Source organism: Bombus vosnesenskii, unplaced genomic scaffold (genome assembly GCF_011952255.1).
Source record: "Bombus vosnesenskii isolate JDL3184/JDL3185 unplaced genomic scaffold, Bvos_JDL3184-5_v1.1 scf7180000013270, whole genome shotgun sequence".
In the NCBI taxonomy this organism is placed as follows: domain Eukaryota; kingdom Metazoa; phylum Arthropoda; class Insecta; order Hymenoptera; family Apidae; genus Bombus; species Bombus vosnesenskii.
In genome coordinates, this window is record NW_022882928.1 from 1976772 (window position 1) to 1998577 (window position 21806).

A 21806-nucleotide genomic window follows, 5' to 3' on the forward strand; every position below is an offset into this window, starting at 1 on the left:
ACTGACTACTGTGTGTTTCGTTACATCCTCTTTTATACTTGCAGCTTTATAACACCGATATGTAAGGAAATGATAAATGAATAATTTCGAGTATACAGGTAAAATAACAGAATAATACTTTTAAATTGGCCATTATCTGAAATTCTGACAGTTATCGACATATAGCTTGTCGATAAATAATCTGTCGACAAACTCGCACAAGGACTATTTATTTTTATTTAACGAGAGTAGGAAATGTGAAGCCTTGTTCAAATTCTGTTAGACTAAACATTTCTCAAACAACGAAGTGTCTATTCCGCTTAACATTAAGCTCTTTTAGAACGTTTTAGAATACTTAATTTAGTACAAGTCAAGTAATTATGCCATATTGAGGAACAGCTTATCTGTCACTAATGCTTTCACGATATATCGGAGGTCAACATGCATGTATTCATGCATTAATATCTTTAAATTATCTTTTCCGGTCGAAGATTAGAAATTGCCTGAAATTTTGTATATCATTACATTTAATGCTTACAGACAATGCCGGACATTTTCCGGGACGAGCTTCCAGCAATGGACATTCGATTACTGTTTACGTTTCTTATCCGGGACGATGTACGTACGAAATACAATCAAAAGACGAATTATAAAGCCTTATTCGGAAGGATAGGTCAGTTCCAGTCAGAATTGTCGGAAAATTCCCTCACATTCTCCTATTCTACCCCTGCATTCCGTATGTCACATGAAAATGAATTTTCTCCTATTCTTCTCTCCTACTGGTCTCTTCGCGAAGCGTCTATCTCACCACCATTTGTATACAGCGACCTGTAGACTCGATAAGGAGAGTAAAATAGTGATAGGAGTAGTATGGCGCCATGTATTCCCTGAAGAGAGAATTTTTGCGGCAGTAATGAGTTTCAATGTTGTTTGGCAGCGTTCAAAACATAATAGAGAGACAGATGACAGATCTCACAGGAATAATTTTAGCTCTGTTTCAATTTTGTTTATCGACGTTCTGTTGTTTTTAGTTAATTTTAGGTAATCTCTTTTTCTACTATTCTACTACTATTCTATTCTATCCCATTACTTATTTTTGTTATATTATTCATCTCGAAATATTGATTTTTGTTGTAACTCCGACTTAAGGCAGACCTATGCTCTAAGCATAGAATAAGCACGACCGGTAACAGTTAACACTGATGATATTTTTCTTAGTATCAATATATGTCTAACATTAGCTTTTTAGATTTTAAATTAGATTTTTAGCCATAAATAATAAGGATAAATAAACGAACGCGGTATATGTATCTATACAATCGTATGTGCGAAGGAGCCTAATTCTAAACGGACGGAACAGCTACGAAAATTATTTCGACTGTTCTTCGACTACAACCTAAGTCAGTATTATTATACGTTAAAGGAAATTCGAAGATGGATTCGGAGATCGCATGTTAGATGCTAAATAAATTTAGCAAATACTAGATTCGGGAAAGCAGCTGTGAAATAAGGATAAATTAAAGGATACTATGGCGAATAAAAAAACAAAGAGTGCAGAAAGAAAACAAATTAAAATTATTATTCAGCCAACTAATTATTGGTACAATTGACTTGATATTAATTCGGTAATAACGATTTACATCTCTTTGGTATGTTTCTATTTCGACGTTGGTTCAATGAAATAAACGACTGTGCGACTGGCAACACTCGTAAACGCGAGGAATCTTTTGCTTTAAGGCCATTTCAGTTTAGTATGATTAATAGGAAAGCATACGCGTGAAAGGTATTATAATTGTACGCGACGTATGTACTCACGTACGTACGTACGTACGTATAATACTTAATCGCGAAATATGATAGTAAAACTGTTTCGATTTACCTTCGTATCGATCCAGATAACGCAGGTTATTTGGATAAATACATTTACCCTGAACGTCGATTCGATAAAATCTCGAAAATCCGAAACTGATGCTTATCTACGAATAGAACACGTGGAAGAAGTGAAAATTCACGTTAAACGAATTCGCATAGGTGCTTAACATCGTAACGCGAAAATGGAAAGAACAAGTACAGGAACAAGTAGTCGTAAGAAAGAACGGAGAATGTAAAAGTAATAACAAGATCCGCGATAGTTGAATTAGCTAGTGCCAGTGTACGTCGATTCTCCGTTCCACAGCTTCGATCGACTGGATCGCAGCGACTCGAGGAGAAAGGCCGGCACTCCGCGTCCTTTAGCGTCGTCTCTTTGGTGACGTTGCGCCGGCACCTCGACGACACGGCACAGCGCTGCACTGTAATTCCTTTTGCAGAAAGAAACCCGCTAAATCATGGACTAGATCGATCGAGGATCTTGACTACCAGATAGGCTGGTCCCAGTCGATGTATTTGATCCCCCAAAGCAACAGATCCAACGAGTTGTCGATCGTGGAACGGGAACTAGGAAACATGGCAAATTGCTAGTGACTATGCGCTAGACTTTCCGAGGTGCTGAGTACTTCCATACGGAAGATGGACGATGCCCGTACCATTGTGTCGGCTTAACACCCCAGTCCATCTTGATGAACGCCGCTGCCCTTTCGCCGATCATGATCGCCGGAGCGCCCGTGTTGCTAGACGTTACCTTTCGAATCGAAACACATTGCTCAGACTCCACGCAATATTCATCACGAGAGAGAGACAAAAGAGAAGAAACAAAAAGATAAATACTTGAGGCATGATGGACGTGTCGGCGACTCGCAACCCTTTAATACCATGTACTCTCAATAGCGGATCTACAACGGCCATCGGATCTGAGGCTGGACCCATTTTACAGGAGCCTGCCTGATGATTCTCTGGACCTGTTTCCTGGCGCACGGCGCATCTCCAGTAATCGTTGCTTAGGAACGGATACTGCGAGCAAGCAGATAGAGGTTGGTTACTAAGCGTCATATTATATTTCGCCATAGCGGTAGTGTTGCCGAACGACAAGGCTATCTGAATTCCCTCCAGGAGGATAGCCATGTCCAATGGATCGCTCAAATAATTTCCATGGATTATGGGTTTCGCGAGAGGATTGTTGGTAGCTAACCGAAGAGTTCCTGAAAGAGAAACAGACTCGTTTATGCAGAGCGCACAGTCTCGTACAATGTACATATATAGATTTACAATCCAGCGCAAGACACAGGAAATTGCAAGACGCGATAAAAATACCTTTGCTACGGGGATGAGTATTCGTCGGCGATATGCTTATGCTACGACGTCCACCGTCCATGAGGGCTCCTACCTCCCCTGTGGTGGCACACGATGCTTGATACCCACCGAAAAAGAACTGAAGATCAGGATGATCGGAGGTGGTGTAGCTCGAAGGTAGAATTCCCGTTAGTTGGGATAAACCTGTGGACGCCATGGGTCCTTGTTGGAAAGAGACGTATTCCAAGGCTGCCGCCCAATTCAGGTCGAATTCGTTTGGTTGATTTATGGTCCAAGACAGTGTGTACGACACGTGATTGTGAAGATTCTCACCGACTCCTAAAAACATCGTATTTTGCTCGAAAAGTATCGACAACGTAACAGACGTTCGTAAATTACAAGGGCGATGTACGGCCGCTTACCTGGAAGATCTTTAACGACGCTCACGTTCACGGCGTCTAAATGCTCCTTTGGTCCAATTCCAGAGAGCAATAAGAGTTGAGGGGAGTTGACAGCTCCGCCAGAGACGATTATCTCACGCGAGGCTCTTGCAACGCGAAGTTCCCCATTCTGAAAATACGTACATAAAGATAATCTGTATTTAACGAGTCGTTGCCATTTAGTCGAGAACAACGGTTACGCGTTTGAAGTTATAAAAGTAAAAAAAGAATTGTGCGAACTAACGTGGGTCCATGAGCATCCATACGTGCTGGTGATTATGGAAGTAGCGTAAGTCAAGGGACCAAAAAAAAAAAGACAAATTTTCGTTTGTTTTGTGCTGTATCGATATGTCTGTTTCTATATTATGGAAGAATTTTTGTCGAATGGCTGTGAAATGACCAACGATACGGAGATATACTTTCGTATCTATCCGTAGGAATTTCACGTTGATCTTGACAGTGGTGTAAGTGCGTGATTTTGAAAACTTGTGAGAGAAAGATAATTACATATGTTTGCATTGTGTCGTTAAATAAAGGTTCGGATATACGCAATGTTTTGCAGAATATCAATGCACCCTGAAGCAGAATTTCATCTTTTAAACATTTCACCGAAAAAGCGAAAGCCAAAATTATATTATAATCCACGGTTACCTCAATTATGCGCAAGTGAAAGGCCAGTGACAAAAGAAAAATATAAAGACATAATGAATCTACTACCCGATATGCCAGCAATTCATCGTGAATATTTTAGAGTCCTTAAAATGTCCAAAACAGACAATTTTGTTATTGAAGCAGACAATAATTCGTAATTAATTATACAAAATTACGATTTCTATAATAATAAAAATAACATATACTATAAATAAATAAATTTGTTTATTTTTAACTTGTACTTTTAATAATATTCGTTATTGTTAATATCGTGAATCATATTTTCGAATAAGTTTCCCATAAAATTGTAAAATGATATAAAATTGAAAAAATTTAAAGATTTATTATAAGTGTTACCAGATACTGCTTTACGTAATGGAAAAATATCTTTTTAATTCGTTCGAACGTAGAAACGCAAATGAATAATAATTTATTACTTACACCATTTTCATAATCATCAGCGATATGTATTATCGAAAAGGAAACAAATGAACATCTTTCACCTGATAAATCGATACGCGTTATCGTTTCATAATTAATGACGCGTATGCAAAGGATATATGTATGTGCTATACACTAACTTTGTAGTATTGAACACCGACTGCCTTCCTGTTTTCGATAATAATCTTCGTGGCAGTGGCATTCAGAACGACCTGAAGGTTTCGTCTGGATCGAATTGGTTGGAGGAAAGCGGTCGAGCTGCTCTGTCGAACTCCGTTCTTGCTCATCGTTTGAGCGGTCGTGAACCCGATGATCTGATCACCGTTAATGTCCTCCGTCATCGGGTATCCTCTCTCGACCGCGGCTGCGAGGATGTCTTTAGAAATGTCGGGCCTCCAAGGAAACCTCTCGACGTTGAGCAATCCGTCGGTTGCATGGTATTTCCGTCCAACTCGATTGATCTCCGTGTTATTCTCCGAGCACATGAAATACGGCAAAACCTATCGCAGAGTGAAAGAAAAGTGTGTCGCGCTAAGTTTCCTGCGGGTTATTAGCGTGAATCAGACTGGCGGATTATTGGTAAATAGCTCTTGTTAACTACACGCGATATTATTTTCGCAACTATTTCTAGAAGTAAATCGGCGTCCGTGCGTGCACACGCCATCTGTTTAACTTAAATTTTATTTAACAGCGACCTTTTCGATCGGTCGTTTTTTTCTTCTTTAGACTTACCTCCTGCCAAGACCATCCCTCGTTGCCCATCGCAGCCCAGTTGTTGTAATCCATGGCGTGACCTCGCGAATACATCATACCGTTGTGAACTGACGAGCCGCCGAGGTTCTTGCCTCGTGGCCAACTACAAGATCCTCCCATCGAAAGACAGGCGTTCGCTTCGTTCACGGTTCGATACTGCCAATCGATCTCTGTGCCTGTTCGAACAAGACCAAACTAATTTTCTCCAACTCCTTCATCCGATTGATTCTCGTATAAACGGTGCAAAACGTGACAGCAAACTACCTAGAAACATAGCGACCATGCTGGGAATATCGGTACCAGGTGGTTCGTCTGGCCCAGCCTCGAGCAGCAAAACTTTCCATTCCAGTATATCACTGAGCCTCGATGCCACAACGGAACCGGCTGTCCCCCCTACGGATCAAACGCGAAAAAAACAGGTGAAATCATTTATTAGACAGTTAGCAAGATCGTCATCTCGATCAAGACCGTACGAAACTCGCATCACACGGATGAAAGTGCTATGCCCGATCGAGTCTAAGGAGCATCGAGTATCCGTCTCGATACACCAGTCGCGGGGAAAGTGGTTCGATAAGGCCTTGACCATGGTACGCCAACAGGTAAAAGTAATTATACCGTGCGTGTACGTTTATGCTTCACGTACGGTGGTTCGGTAAGCGAAACGTGTTTCAATGCGTTGCTTACACGTGACGCGTGATTCTACATACGTAAACGCGTGTACGTCGATGTAACGGCAAAGTAAAAGAGCGAGCTAGAAGTGCAGGCAAAAAACCTGGATCAGTACTTTCATCTTAAAAAGGGAACGGCTAGTTTGCAGGAACTGTAGTGCTCATTTTTATAATAGGCAGCTTTCGCGTATCGGTTCTCGGCGAAAAGAAGGCACGTTCGCCTCAACCAGAAAGCGTATTCGTATTTCTCTGTGATCACAAATCATTAATATAACTATTACGTCCAGATTATCCGAGATATCCTCTGAAACAGCAATATCGGTACATATAGATGGCGCGCGAGAACATCGTTATTCATATGCAAAGAAAGTATGTAAAATAATATTCGATATGAATATTTTTTTATAGAAGCGATAATGCTCGAGGAAACTCGACCATTCATATCGCATTCGTTATCTTAATTCACGAAAAATATCGTCGCAACTGAATAGGTAAATGCAGAAGGTGGAACAAATTAAAGCAATCGTACGTTCGCGCTATGTGATATATTACCAGAAAGAAAATAGCGTACATACCTTGACGAAAATGGAGAAGCGAGAGAACTAGCGTAAATATATAGCTATTTACGGCAAATAACACGTAAATATTCTAGTTTTATCTTTGGCTACATCGAAACATGTGTATCGCAGCTCCGCTAGTCCCGCGTTGCGAGCGAGATATTTATGAGACGTAATTATGAGCCCACGCTTCGGAAGATTAATACGTCAAGCTTTGGTTGTTGCGGAATTATATCAAGCTCATCGTTGCTGTTCGAAGTAATTAACAGACTAACAACATGTTCATGGAGTTTAATATTAATTAACGATAGTACCCGCCCCAGGCTTTTCACAGATTCGATTTTTCACGTCGTGTCGTTTCGTGTAGATTTAATTATCGAATCAGAAGTTTGTACAATGGATAGCGTACGCTTTGAAGATTCTCTGAAACGCGTAATCGCTTGACGTTTCAGTCGATTGTTCGTTTCGTTTATGTAAATCGCGAATTCTTAGTTTGGAATTTATACGACAAAAGAAGATATTGACGGGAATGATTAACCGATTTCGTTCAATTAGTAATTTACGTCAAAACGATTTCCATATAATTTTCTTTTTCGTGAAATTCCGGCGTAATCACGATGTTGCACACGCCCAGAGTTATTACGACTAACGAATACCGAAGGAACGCAACCGCCACGCGCAATCCGATGAGCCAGGTTAACCGCGATAATTAGTTCCCTGTTTAATCAGCGCATCGTTGATTCCATCGATGAAATCGCAGAAGAGATAGCCGGTTATAGCTGCAGTATTCGATGCTTCTTCGAGAACGTTCTTCGATTGATTAGATCGATCGTGCTCAATAGCGCAGAAAATAAGTTGTTTCTATGCTCGTTCGTTAATGTTCTTGACCCGCGTACTCTGTCTACCTTTCTCGCTTAATCGAGAAAAGGTGGACGCACGTGTGTCTAAAAGATTCTTCGACGGTAAGAAACTGGACGATGGAAACGAACAGCTGGCAGACGGAGAGACAGAAACTTTGAGCGACTGGGTCGGCTGATCTTACAAACTGGCGACTAAATCGGCTATCGATCTCGCGGATTCGTCATCGTTCGGGAAAGAAGTAAACGTTGGAAAAAGAAGTTTCCTGTTCTTACGAGCCGAGATTGTTTTTCTCGTGTTCAGAGCCCAAGCTCTATGTCATTTTCCGCAAACTCCAGTGCTATAACGGCACGAGATCAGCAGGTGAAAACGGTTCTGCTTGGGCAAAAACGGCCGACTCGGTTGCATAACCGACACGGCGATCTATTACGCGCCGAGCCGCCGAAAGGAGTAGCTCGATCGAAAGCAACGCCCCGCACTCGGTTATTCTTCGGTTTCCACGATTTCCCATGATTTCCTGGCAGCTTTATGTCTCCACGGCATCGGATGAACCGTACCGATCTAAGTTATGTCCGCGTAGAATCGTATTCCCCATACACGTACAACATACTCCCGGTTCCTTTCCGCCGACTCGCTACCACAATACGCGAATCTTCCTACATGACCCAACGTTGGCCACGATGCAACGTTATTTACGTTCCAACGGCAACTTGGAGTCCATTCGCGTATAAAGAGAGCCGGGCTGCTTATTCCGCTCGTCGATTTGTATCTTTATAGCCCCTGCTCATTTCTCCCCGAAGCGACGGTATGGCTTATCCTTCTGTGATATCCCGCCACCATGCGGACGCTTTATCCGTTCGGTCAAGACGTTTCTATCTACCTTGTGTAAAGCCACGTCGTTGAATAAAAAGTCGCGCAACGTTCAAAGACGTTATTCCACGGATATTTGCGTGCAACGACCATCGAGAGGCAAGTTCGATCGGCTTTTGAACGAAGCTGTACGACGAACAGGAATTTCACACTAATCTGCACGTAGCCGCGCATCGATGGCCAGGGGCAAAAAGGAACGTGAAAAATTGCGTATAATCGAGGAAAAGTGTCACCGAGAAAATAACGTTTTCATCGCGCGATACGCTGAATATTCGGCGAGATTATGCAAATGCGGGCTCGGCCGACTATAAAATATTTTGCGGTACGCGACCTAGCGAAATGCATATTTTATCATCGTTGCCGCCACCCGCGTGTATATCCGCAGACGAGTGTTCGTGATTCGTCCATTTCGTCATCGGCGATCGAGCGTTGCCGCAACATCTTTCTAGTCTTAATCGCTACATCTTCGAAAGCGATCGATATTCTACATATCCGATTTATGTAACGGAAATATCACGGTTTACGCAGCTTGTTGCAGCGACAGCGCGAATCGGTAAAAACTTTCGTCGAGCCTTGTCTTCGAGCTTTCGATCACCTATCTTCCTCGAGACAATCCATCTACCAAATTATAAATACGTATAACTGCAGCCGCAAACGAAATCGATCGGTTGTTTCGTCATTGTCAATGGTATAAGGTCGCAGTAACGCCGTGCACAGACGATGGACGTGAGAGACGGCGTGGCGCGTCCAAGAGATCGACGATGGCGTACGAAATCAAACTATTAACACGTTAATCGCGCTAGTTCATCGAACGAATAACAGTTCGTATTAATATCGCATCTAAACGATCGACGATCTCGAGCCATCGAATCGAATTTTCGGCGTTGCTTCGTTCGCGATAATCGACGAATTACGATCGAACCAGCACCACTGCAGCTCTCGAATTCGCGATAATTTTGTTTGACCTCCACGCGTATGCCCGTTTGCCGAGATTGAAAATGTTTCTCCGATCCAATGTACCGACGCGATACAGTTCGATCGTTTCTCCAGTCCTGCACGTTCTAAAATATGCATAGGAAGAACGATGTATTCGTTTAATGCAGCCTCTAAGCGCATTTGCTTTAAATATAATTATGTGGGTTTTCACGCTCGTTTTGCTGTTTCGGACGTACGAGCGAAGCCAATTTTTTCATTGCTCTCTTTCGATGCTATCGATAAGCTATCGCAACATCAGTTTTTCGTTTCCGCGAATTCCACACGAGCCATGAGCTGAATTACACAATTAGGAAACAAACAATACAAATAAGTGATCAATCGTTGTTTACTATTGAACATCGTTTTGCTTGATCACATGGCTACGTAGATAAGCATTTAGCGTTAAAAAAAGACCATGCTATCGGATAAGATAATGATGGTAATTATGCTCGACGATATCCAATAATCGTAAATACATGTCAAGGTTCGACTTTCCGAGTAGGAAGGAGATATTTTCCTTTTTTAACCGATTCCGTCAGATCGACTGCGAGAGAAGAAAAAGGAAGACTTAAATTTCGATTCGTCTCGCGATCCACGTTGCGCGTGTTTAAACGTTTGGGCCAAGAAACGTAATCGGCGAAGGAGAAACAAAGAGAATTATTTCGGAGCGTCAAACCGACGAAACGATGCAATGGTAACCGCGAACTAGCGCCACGGATTTACGCGACCGTTTTGCCAACCGCCTCGTGAAATATCCAATTACAGCTTCTTTTTTCCTCTCACCGCAAAGCTCAACCTGCTCCTCTATCTTCCTTAGCCTGTTAAACATAGCAAGACAAGTTACACAGTCATTTGTTTTGCTCGTAATGAGTTAACTTGTCGCCAAAGTTTACTAATTACAGCTGTTTAGAAAACGTTAAAACACTGTTTGTTTCTTGCTACCGCTTCGCTCACTTTTATTACTCTTCGCGATACTTTCCTACTTTGATTTTTACATTTCCTGGATTATATATATATATATCTGGTTGTATCTTCTTTTCAACGGTATAATACCTGGCTGTAAAAAAGATTAATCAAACTTTGTTATTTTCTACCAAGCTTCTGTTTACTCCGACCGGTTTTACAACGTACGACGTACCCAAGATATTCTTTAAACCCATAATACCCAACTTTGCGTTGGGTCGGGGAAATTGTTTCGTTCGCTTATAAATATACCTAGAACCATATCGTTACGTTTCTTTCGAATTAAATTGAATCGTTCGTAAATAGACTATTGACCTAATTTCGATTCATCCTATAAGAAACGGTTCCGATACGAATCAATTTGAAACAAATATAATACATCTCGCATAACAGGATTCAAAGGCATTTGCATTCGATGGGAAAAGCTTTCTTCGTTAACCGTTCTCTTTTTGTCTGTCAGAAACAGGAAATGTTAAAATTTATTTAACTTGCGTCGCAGCCATACCGATTGCTGACTATTTATTTATTTTGATTTATGTTCGTACATCGGCCAAATTGTCTCGAATGTTAATTATAGACGTAAAAACAAACTAATAAAGATTAGCGAATGATTGTTGAGTGAACGCGCACGTGTACAAATATACGAATTAATGCCTAGCATTCTTTATTCGAGGTTGCATACAACAGAGAAACAACACGTACTGGGTTTGCGCTTGCTCAGACAGGCCGGGCGAACGGATAACTTTCCAATTGTAATCTTAATCGGGACACATCAGGCAGATTCAAATGGGACGAGTTGCGATTAGATGACATACGCTTACTCGAGTTGTCCTACGATTCGCAAAGCGAATAATCAATCGCGTGCATAGGAAAGGATAGAGAGATTGTCGCGAATTTTGTCGAGAACGTTGAACGTCCAGTGAAACGCTGGCGATACAACGGATTTCCACAACCCTGTGATAGTCGGTGAACGCTTTATGAAAATTTCATTTCTTCTATGGAGAATATCGAGTAACGAGTTTAATTAAACGCGTTTGGACACGGCCGATTAGTTCGTGTTTGCTGGAATAAAAGTTTCCCCTTCGTTAATCTATTACGATATTAGGCTGTTTGCATCTAAACGATGAGAAAGTGGTCGTTAGTAAATAATCGAGTACAAACACAATCGCGATGTAAATCATTCAGCGAAAGCCACTTGCTTTCGTTACAGTACTTTGAGTGGAATGTGTGAAAATTTTAGTGCCGGCTCCACTGAAATTATCGAGCATATTGTAGAACGACGTGCACGATCGTCGAGTTATCGAGTATACTCACCGCCGATGACGATAAAATCGTAGTAGTATTCGGCTGGATCGATAGGTCTGACTCGTTCGCAGAGGTGAGAGATTTCATCTTTGGCGCGGACGAATGTGTCCAGAAGGGTCATGAATGTCAGAAACTGAGATCCTGGACAGGTCTGCGCGAGGCTTGGTCCGAGATATGGTGCCGGACAGTCCACCGAGACTGACACGTTGTACGACATTCTACGAAGAACGAAACAGAGGTTATTGTACGCGTAGTTGGAGTAAAAGAAACGATCGATAACCGATGAACGATTTAATTGAATCGATCGGGATCGGAAGCCCTACCGCGTTACGCGACGATTCTCCAAGGGAAAAGCGAAACGGAATCGAGCGAACCGACCAACTAGCGAATGGATGGTAGTAGAGCAGAGTGCTGCGGCGAAAGATTCGTTAATGACTCGTGAATGTTCGCGTTGAGAGATCGATTTGCTCACGGTGGCTGATCGCTGGTAGGCGTTTCGCGTGCGCTCAGGTATTCGTGTCTCGACGAGACTCCGGTTTTTGTCGATCCGAGTCAGGGACGCACCGCTGAAATCAACTCGATCGCGTGTTTCAAACTCGCGTCGACTTTCGCGCGGAAACACACGGGGGAATAGTCCCGTATACGTTTGATACCGTTTACATAATCGCGCGGGAAAATTAAGTATATTAAAAAATTGGATGGAAATAAATATTTGCATTAATTAGCGAGACAGAATTAATACAGACATAACAAACCGAGCTGCGTTAATTAATTTAGCTCTAATTAACCCGGCTGAATTTCCAACGTGTACCAATGGAATTAATAGCTGAAGAAATAAAGCAGAAAAAATATGCGCGAAAACGATTGTTATTAAAATGTACTTTCCCAACACTGTGTAAGACACAATGATTATTCTAACATCCAGTTATTTCGCGAAAGCTATTGGGCGACAGTAACCGCGATTTAGTAATATTTCATTGTTTATATTTCCCGCGAAACCGCGCACCACGGGAATCGGACGAGAACAGCTTCGCGAGAATCTTTTATCGCGCTGCTCTTCGTCGGTCCCGAACAACGACAACGGACGAACGATACTCTATCATCGGCGATTGTCTTTGTGCCAATTATCCAACAATCGCTTCCAATTTTGCTTCTCTCGTAAGTTTCGTAACTTGCCGTATTATCGATCATGTTTGTCGTTATACCTTAAATCGTGAATGAGGAATAGATCGAGGTATGCACCATGCGATTGGCTGGATCGCTACACACAATTTCGGTTTGATAAGTATAACTACACGAGATACGCGTGACACGATGGAAGGTCGTACGTGCCCCTCGGTCTCGTAGCTGCATGCGAGCAAAATGTAACTGTAATACCTCTCACCGTAGAACGTCTCTTTATAATTCATCTCCCACCCCGTCGTAGTTGTTTTCCCCGGCACGGCAAAGGCGCACGCGAATTGCCTCCTACGTAGGAAAATCTCCGTGATTTTTTTCGATGGGTTGATTTTCTGATTCAACGCTTAACGAAGGTCAAGATCATCATCGTCGTCTTCGCGTACTTCCCACGACACGTGATGTAGCAAGTTGCACGAGAGGATTCTTATCGATATACGGAGGACGATTATCGCGCGTGTCAATCTTCCTTGTTCGTTTGGTTCGTCCCGTAACCGCAATCGTTTAATGACGTTCGGCTAATCGTGGCACCTTTGATCTTTTACGTTGGAAAAGAATGGTTTAATCAGTACTTCTAAACGAGGCGCGTAGTCGAGCAGGTGTATGCTAACCTTTGTACCGTACGAGTTTTTACAATTATCTATACTTTGACTATCTGTTTAATTGCTCACTGTCATTTCAAAGTGTAGTTGACGTAGTTTTGCAAAACAAACTGGTCGAATGGCTAGCTTACCGAAGCTTGTTGGTGGAAACTCTATTCTAAACAGCGTTTGTTTCGTTTGAGCCACGGTTTTTATTTTTCCGCAGTCAGTTTTCGCGAGAAGCATGGCTCTACAAAGCGAGATGCGCACGGGTCTCGCCGTTGTCGTAACGCGGTCGGTTAACCCGTTGAAACGATTCGATGTCCGCAATGAAATTATTAACGGGTCGAACATTGTCCACGCAAACGGCAACCTGTGCTCGTTCACCATGTTAATAAACCGTGAATCGCTGGTTATTTCGCAGCAAGCGCGGCTAGAATATAATAATGTGACAACGCACACGTACGAACCGATAATAGCGTTCCACTTAGCCACCGGATTCGTCGGTCGCAGGTACACGACACCGAATACGCATTTTCGTGTGCCTATACTCCACGCTTTACTGACTCTTCTCCTGAAAATTCTCTCTTTTTCTCTCTCTCTATCCGTTACCCACCGCGTAACACCGATCGAGATCATTGCCAGCCGATTTATTCCAGACTAGGGTTCGATTTTGTCCGATCGTCGATGCGTCACGAACGTCGACCAACGTTCCAAATCGAAGATGCTTGTATCGCCATGACAAGGCCCATCATACACGTTTTTTCATTAAAATTTCTTACTGTAATTTTCATTTCTTCCTGCGTTCGCGAAACGAATCGATCGATTTAGCGACGTATCGCGTGTATCGTTGGAAATTTTCTCGGTGAAGTCTCGGATCGGCGGTCGCTAATTACGCGGTTAGCCGAATCCGTAGACTGCACGCACGAACGCTCGAACGACACCATTCACCGGCGGCAATCTGCAAACGGATTTGCACGCTGACGAAGCGAAGAATCCTCGGACCCGTCGTGGATTCGTGAATCCGCATTGTTCGGACGCACGTTGCGTACAGTTGGTTGAGCAAAAATCATATTTCGCGGGAAACTCGCTGCATCGCCGGACAATGGGTCTTCCGGCTTTTTTCCGGTTGTCGCGACTACCGCGAACCAACCGACGTGACACAACCAACGTCTCCAATAAATTTTGTCTTATGGATTTTTCGGTGAATCGAAATGCGGCCAATGGCGTCGAGCAGAAACAACCGAAATGTAATTCGTGTCGGTATTTGTTCCTGTAAATTGAAATAGCGCGCAACAAGATCGCATTGTCGAGGAAAAGAGAAATCGCGTGAGTTTATTATTAACGTCGTAACTATCTTCGCGACGAATTTGCAATTTTCCGGTTATTCGTTACGCGCTTCCATAGTCGTTGAAACGCTTTTCTTCGCTTCGTTCGCACCTACAGCTTCATACATATCATCTTTTCAGCGCGAACGCGAGCTACGTTTCTTTCTACGGTCATCTCTTAAGTGGTTCGCTTGGACTCGATTTCTTGCTGCGGATCATCGGGACGAAAACGTCGCGTCGTGTCTCCTGGAGGTAACGTTGTCCCATAAAACAACTAAGCTTTTGCGGCAGCAGAAGCAGAAAAATCGTTGCCAAGTTGCCAACTATTAATACGTTCATTAATCTTTCGTTCCGAGGGGACACGACGAATGTGCCGGTTTCCTAGCAACTGGTATCTCTCTTTCATTTTTGCAGCACACGCGGATCTTTACGAGTATTTTACTCGCTGACGATTTTCGATGACCGTTTCTCCGTGCTGGCTGTTCGATGACGAACGTATTTACGCAACGTATTCCCGTCTTGTCAAACAGGAATACGCTTCCCATTGTGTTCTTTCTCCGGATTGCTTGTTCGACAAACAGCGGGAATCCGTTCACAGGAATCGATACCGTATGGTTTTGCCTTTCCATTCCAACGATAATCATCGTTCCTGTCGAATATCCTCGATGACGCATCGATGCGTCTTGTTTCGACGAACCAATGTTTCACGATCTAACGATTAACTAATTAATCGCGACGGTAAGTGCTGTAAATTTTACGGACGACCAAACGTAACGCATCGCATCCAGTTAGCAGAATTACAAGCGTTTCTCGTTCCTTCGCCTTTTAGCACACTCGAACGCACCTACCGATTCATTCGATCGCATTTATCGATCCGTCTCTTTGATTATTGCCTGGTCGGGCTCGTTAATAGAAAATTACAAGGCGACGCAACTACGCGTTAAACCCTTTCGATATCAGCTTCGAAGATCAAACGCGATACGCGATCGCTGATTACACTGTCTCCTCGGTATCGTCGCCGTTAACGAGGTACATCGGTAAACATTTTGCGTTTTCCGAAACGAAGAATATTTCGAACCGATAGTCAGCAGCTCGATCGTCGATGATCTGACGTATCTCTGACAGCGCGCGTATACCATTGTTCGCGAGTATAATTGAAACTGGTCGTTTAGCGCACCTTCGCTTCATCGTTAAATATGCAAATGACTGTGTAAGATCCGATGCAGCGTGATGCGACAACGCGTGTTTCTTTCGTACGTTTCGCTTTGTCCGCAAACGGTGAACGTTCGAGCAACACGTTTTGCACGCGGTACGTTTCCCAGAGAACCAGCGAACGAACGAAACTGCGAAGACTTTTGAAAATCAAATTTACAGATGCTCGACGAGACTCGGCGAAAATGAGAGTTAATAGACAGACGAATCCGAAAACAGCTTCATTTGAGAGTATTTGAAGGGAAATTTGATGAATCTGTTGGCTGCTTTTGATTTTTGAAGCGCGATCGTTTCGCTTTGCGCGACGGTTCGTAGAACCGTTTCGCCTGCCAACGACAACGACAGCAACGAAGTAGCAGAGAACGGCTGCTAGTTATATCCATGAACAGGTGTAGGTGGTATGAAGCGCGAATATACGCGTCTCATCCGTATTTTACACTACGCTCGTCCGCTTTAGTGGAGCACGTTACGAGCATTAAGGTGAGACGGTTGACGCAGCGCGGCTACTACAAATAGCTCCCGATTTTTTCCTACCGAATATAACGTGGCGCGTGCGATGCACCGGTAATGTTCGCTAACTTTTATACGCGTGCTCGGTTTTAGTGTCGACCCCATCGCAGAAAATGGCGATGACATCATATAAAAACTCGCAGAACCGCGAATCTACGAGTTCGACGTTGCGATCGCATCTCGTTCGCGGATAATCCGTCATCTACGAGGTAAATTACGCTTTCAGCTATTCCCTTTTACACGGGAATTACGTAAATCGAATACTCGATGTCTGTCTCTACTAATATTATTTCATTACCTAATGGTACGTTAAATAAATTGCTCGATCGATAATTATTGTCTTCGCTACGTGAATATACGGAATTTCAGAATTACGATGGCATCACTTCGTGACGATGAGTATTTTCTGTTTTTTTTCCTCTCTCTCTCTCTCTCTCTCTCTCTCTCGTTTTAGTAATCACGTAAGCGGGCGAGAAGTAGATGATACGTTCGAATAGTAGTCAGCCCCTCGTCTCGACGACATTTTTCTTCAAAATGATACGCGGTACACGAGAAGCCTTCCTAACGGACGTAAAGGGATTCGCTGTCGTTAAGCAAAGACAATAGACTTTTCTCTCGCTCATGATTGAGTAAACTAAGGAACTGTAATTTTCACATTCTCGGATATATTAACCGCGCTCCGTTTATCTTTCCGCCGACTTGGTTGGGCCGCGATAATGGATGGAGAAAGAAGCTTTGCGGAATTACGAGAATCCATTTTCGGTGGACGGAGAAGGAGTAGCTACGACAGAAGGAAGAGAAAATTTGCGGCGAATACACACAGAGGCAGATACTAAACGTCGACGAACCAGACCTTTCGCGATCCGAGGATCGGTCAAAACTAAAGGGTCAAAAAGTTTCGCATGCGCCGTTAACGCTTTCATCGCCGCGAGCTTGTGGTATTTGTTTTGTACAACTTTTGTTGCTTCGGGGTAGCTGTGACGCTCAACTGGAAGCGAGAGAACGGCGAGCGGAGGATTTCATAAGGGCAACGCACCGACGACGTGTCGCCTCTTTCGCAGTTTTTAATTTTGCCGCATCGATGGCGTGAAATTTATACCGCGAGGATGATCGTAACCTCGGCAACAACGAAACTCCTTCCAAACCGTGTTTTAACAACTTTAAAACTTGATTTCGTACTGCGAACGAGATGACTTTGATCGCTAATACTGGTTTGCGTGTTCGATGAAGACACGGTGCGTTTGCGAGGACTTTGAGCGACGATGGAATCGATAGCGAATCGATGCTATTCGCGCAACAGCGTGAATATATGATGAATACAATTCGGAGAAAGGTCAATTTACACGATGAAGACTGACGTACACGCAGGCCAAAGATTGCGGTAGCTAGAACGTGAAGTAGCTAAGTTGGAAGTTCGATCTTACGATTGGCAAACTGCAACATTCGTCGAGCCTGTCGTTCCATGTTTCATCCTTCTTTAGCCGCGTTCGAGCGAGTTTGAGAGCTTTGCCTGAGCCGAGCTTAAATAAGCAAACTGTCGCGTAGGAAAGCTGGAGTGGCGTTTCACCGCTTTCTCTTGTCTATGCTGTAAAACTTTTTGCCAGCTGAATTCTCTATCAGCCTAAACCTAACCCTGTGGAATCACGGGCAACGCTGCATTCGCTTCCTGCTACTGCGGTTCCCGGAACGTTTCGCTTATTTCGCTTATTTTCCACTGAAATAAAGCTCGCCAACTTGCTTTGCCGCGTCTGTTGATCTTCCGACTCTACGATTCCTGAAATATCATCCATCCTCCTACGCGTATCTACCGTCTACCGTAAACATTTAATAATTTTCTTCGAGCAAGTTTGAGACGTCGCCACGAGCGTGCGATTCAACCGAACCACCGTCAGCGTCGTTTGCTAAAATAAACTTGAGGTAGATGGTGAACTACCGGAACGTGGCTAAGTTGATAACGCGACGGTACCTTCGGTTAAACGACGCGAGTGTAACCGAGAGAGAGGAGATTAATGATCGATTATCGGTGATCGGAAAAATGGCGAGAGATTTGCGGAAAAATCTTAATTCAATAACTTCATGAGGCCCGAGGGGTCGTGGTAGAGCTCTTGGGCGACATCGTTCGGCCATTGTGGTAGATGTGCTTCCGCGGAACCGGAAACTCGACCCCTGCGGTAAGATTTGTACGGTACTTCAGCCTGGTCTTCGGCTCTAAGTGTACTTCCTTGTATACCGTGGGGCTAAGCTGACGGCATCAAGTCGTTTTGTACGCTCGTGCAAATACTCTTCCAGCTATCCGACGAACCTTGGTCGAATTATTTTACCAGGTGGTATGATTTCAAATATTCAACGATAATTGCTGTTCCAACGATAAGAACACGTCGTATCTAGTGAATTTGGTTAGAGTCCACTACGACGACAATAGTCGTCATCAGACACTATCGATGCTTCGGTTTTAACGACTTGTCGAATAACGATACGTTGTTCTTTATAGTCTTTCAAACGGAATAACGAGTCATTTTCTATATACGCAGCAACGAAAACGAAGTAAACGAAAATCGATCGGAGAATATTTGTCAAAATTCTTATGCAACCGAACTGCAACGTACATCAGCCATCTACAACGTGACGTTTTGCCTGAATGTTTGAACATCTTGCAAACACATTTATATGTGTATATATATATACACAAGCGTCTATTATTAATTGCAACCTCATGTTCTATGTAACGTTAAACAAGAGACAGAATCAAATATGTATGTATGTATCAAATATGTAAATATGTATAGAACCATCGGTGTTGCGCCTGAAATTCGAAATTAGTTGTTTCACCAACACAAAACATCGCGCATAGCGAGAAGTCTGAAATCTGCTAATTGAATAAAAATGGCAATAACGCGAAGGGTTTGATCTATCCACGATCGGAGAGAATTCCAAAGCAAAAGTTTATCGTGGCTCGAGTCGGAATTTCGCTAAAGTTTAGTTACGCGTATTGAAATCGAATCGATTTATTTAACCCGCATTGCTGGTTCGGTCAGTGTTATCGCATCGATTCTGCGGAGGAATCGCGTTAAAGCAACGGCCGCGATACTTAAGCTCTTGCCGCTCGCTAAGCCCCTTTTGTTAGGGATTACGGACTCGTTAAACGGCCCGGCCGGCCTCTACGTTCTGTGCAAAGTATCGCGCCGTTCGAAATACCTCGAATTATTCAACGTTGGTCAGTGGCCGGTCAGCGGTAACAAACAAAGCTGTATAATTAGTAGTACATTCGCGCGTACGCGCGTCCCTCCACGTTATACTTCTCCGACGGTGAAACTGCTGACAAGGGATGCGTATAAACGATAACGGAATATTCAAAGGATACTCGGTCCTTATCGCACTTACATAGAGTGAGTTCAATGCTGGAAGCGACGAACCAGCGTACGATTGTGAGTCTACGGTACGACACGGACATTTACACTCGGTCGTTCGACGATGATACGTATTTCGCGAGTTACACAGCGGTCGTAATGAGCTCGCAACGCTGACACACATAGATATCGCGTTTGTTAGAAGTACGTACGAACAAAAAGGTCTCTTGGAGAATGTTTTTCTGTGAGCGCGTCTCGCACGATGCTCGATTGAGAAACGCACGGATAATAAGCGAGGAGAGAAAATTGACAAAGTTCGATCAGGTTTGAAACAAACAGAAGAGAGAAGATTCTGAAAGCGCGGAATCGCGCAAAACCGGTTCAACGAGAAAAGAAGAAACGTCGGGTGTCCTCTTTAACGTAGGTTAACGAACATAAGACGCGGCTTTCCTTATCTCGGGTCCAGATCTGAAAAGTAGGAAAGTGCAGTTGGAGGATAAAAGTTATGGCTCTGTGGAGACTTTTTCGTGGATTTCCGGGATCAACGAGGCGCCATCCGCAGAACGTTCACTGGCTCCGATCTCTTTAAGCTCCGACGAGAATCGGCTCGCAAGAAGTCCTCTAACTACCATTCTTCCGAGCTAAGCCAAATCAGATAGCGCGTTTTCGATGGAAACATCGTTGTCGGTTAACGATCGTGGCGCGATCGAAAAATTGCACGATGTTCGCCCGAATTTTGCATTGTTCGTCATTTTTAAAGGGATAAATCGATTATCGTGTCGCGAAGGCGTTATTGCAAAATGTCGTGGTTCGTCGGACGCTTTCAATTTACATAGGCCAACGACAATCGTTCGCCGAATAAATGGGAAAACAGTAGGCCGTTGTTCGACTATCATTTCCGTTTGAGCTGAACGTGAAACGCGACTAAACCCAAAGGTACGAGAACGGGGTTCGATCGAACGGTACCGGCGCGGCCCGTAATTAACGTTCGAGTGGCTGTTGCCTCGTTTCCACGGAGTTTCCACGGACTTTCGTCTCGATTTTTGACCCGTGCGTGGTAAAACGTAGGACGTAGTCGATTCACAAGCCGCTTCGCAAAGTACTACTAGCAAAGATTACGCTGCTTGTAGCGATCAAGACGATCGATGCTAAGAGAAATAGTCGCTCGATCTTCGACACACCCGATTTCTTCTCCGTTTCCAAAACGGGCAGATCAAACGACATTTTCGTATTTTAACTCGCCTCTTAATTTGGTAGATCTGAAACGAACGAAGGGTCCGCGTTTAATCGATGCGACTTCCACTTAGAAGATCCGTCAAGCTTTACGAACGACAAGTGTCCTTGGCGGAGAGCATTTCTAGGTAGCCTAACCTTTCCTACTCTTTCCATGAAGCAAGAATGGTCCCCTGTACGGTGTCGTTGCAGAGAGAAGTTGGACTTGCAACGGGTCAAAATACGCCGTTTCTACGGCGTTCGTAGCACGCGGCGCAGCACGAAACACGAAAGTGTTGATGACTGAAAAGCGCGGTATGCACTTTGTGCTTACTTGGTTACGTCTGCTTTTAGCCTTCATGTTTGCCTTTAAAGCTGTCGAAAATTTACGGCACCTTGGGCTGCGCGCGCGCTCTTTAACAAGGATTTGCGTTTATTACGAAATTCCTCGGCTCTGCGGTTATACACGCTCGTACGAGAGCGGAAGCGAGAAAAAATTTGAAAATGAACCAATTAGAGCGTAAAACACGGAAAAGCTCGGCGACGCACGATCGAGCTCTCGGCGAAGCGACGGAAATACCGGAACAGAAAGTACATAGGGCAGGAACCGTATACGTTTCTTCGATCTACTACTCGCGTTACATCGAAAAGTGCGAATCCTGTCAGAAATAGGTAAACAAATAATTAGACGGACGTGTAGGTTGTGATACGTGATGCGAAAGCGGCTGTTCGAAAGAGCTACTCTGCAAGGAGAGAATTCGACGAGAAATTGATCGAACTCGCAGGTTTTTTTATACGACAAACGAAATAAA

General features: G+C 43.6%; 2 protein-coding genes across 7 annotated transcripts in view; one reads left to right on the forward strand and one right to left on the reverse strand.

Annotated features, from left to right (window-relative positions):
* LOC117231079 (nephrin-like) overlaps positions 1 to 21806 on the forward strand; it is a 252587-nt gene that overhangs the window by 53314 nt on the left and 177467 nt on the right. The gene's annotated exons all lie outside the window — the stretch shown is intronic.
* LOC117231080 (glucose dehydrogenase [FAD, quinone]-like) lies at positions 1532 to 13147 on the reverse strand. 6 transcript variants are annotated; one of them, XM_033489158.1, is made up of 10 exons: positions 11952 to 12241; positions 11638 to 11846; positions 5697 to 5825; positions 5412 to 5608; positions 4820 to 5179; positions 3570 to 3717; positions 3169 to 3486; positions 2686 to 3056; positions 2505 to 2599; positions 1532 to 2415 (listed from the first exon to the last, which is right to left on the reverse strand). In XM_033489158.1, the coding sequence occupies exons 2-10, from the start codon at positions 11843 to 11845 to the stop codon at positions 2334 to 2336; spliced, it is 1908 nt and encodes a 635-aa protein (XP_033345049.1). In that variant the 5' UTR covers position 11846; positions 11952 to 12241; the 3' UTR covers positions 1532 to 2333. The 6 variants fall into 6 exon arrangements, with proteins under 6 accessions (XP_033345049.1, XP_033345052.1, XP_033345054.1 ...); XM_033489161.1 differs by lacking the exon at positions 11952 to 12241 and adding an exon at positions 13013 to 13147 and having other exon boundaries at positions 2334 to 2415; XM_033489163.1 differs by lacking the exon at positions 11952 to 12241 and adding an exon at positions 13093 to 13115 and having other exon boundaries at positions 2334 to 2415.

Excerpts from the sequence above, each read along its gene's own strand:
- LOC117231080 (XM_033489159.1), bottom strand. The coding sequence starts at position 13,037 with ATGAATTATAAAGAGACGTTCTACGGTGAGAG. Across the intron at positions 11,847-13,005 it reads GAGACGTTCTACGGTGAGAG|AATGTCGTACAACGTGTCAG; the intron begins GTATTACAGTTA and ends CGTTCTTCGTAG. Across the intron at positions 2,600-2,685 it reads ACACGTCCATCATGCCTCAA|GTAACGTCTAGCAACACGGG; the intron begins GTATTTATCTTT and ends TCGATTCGAAAG.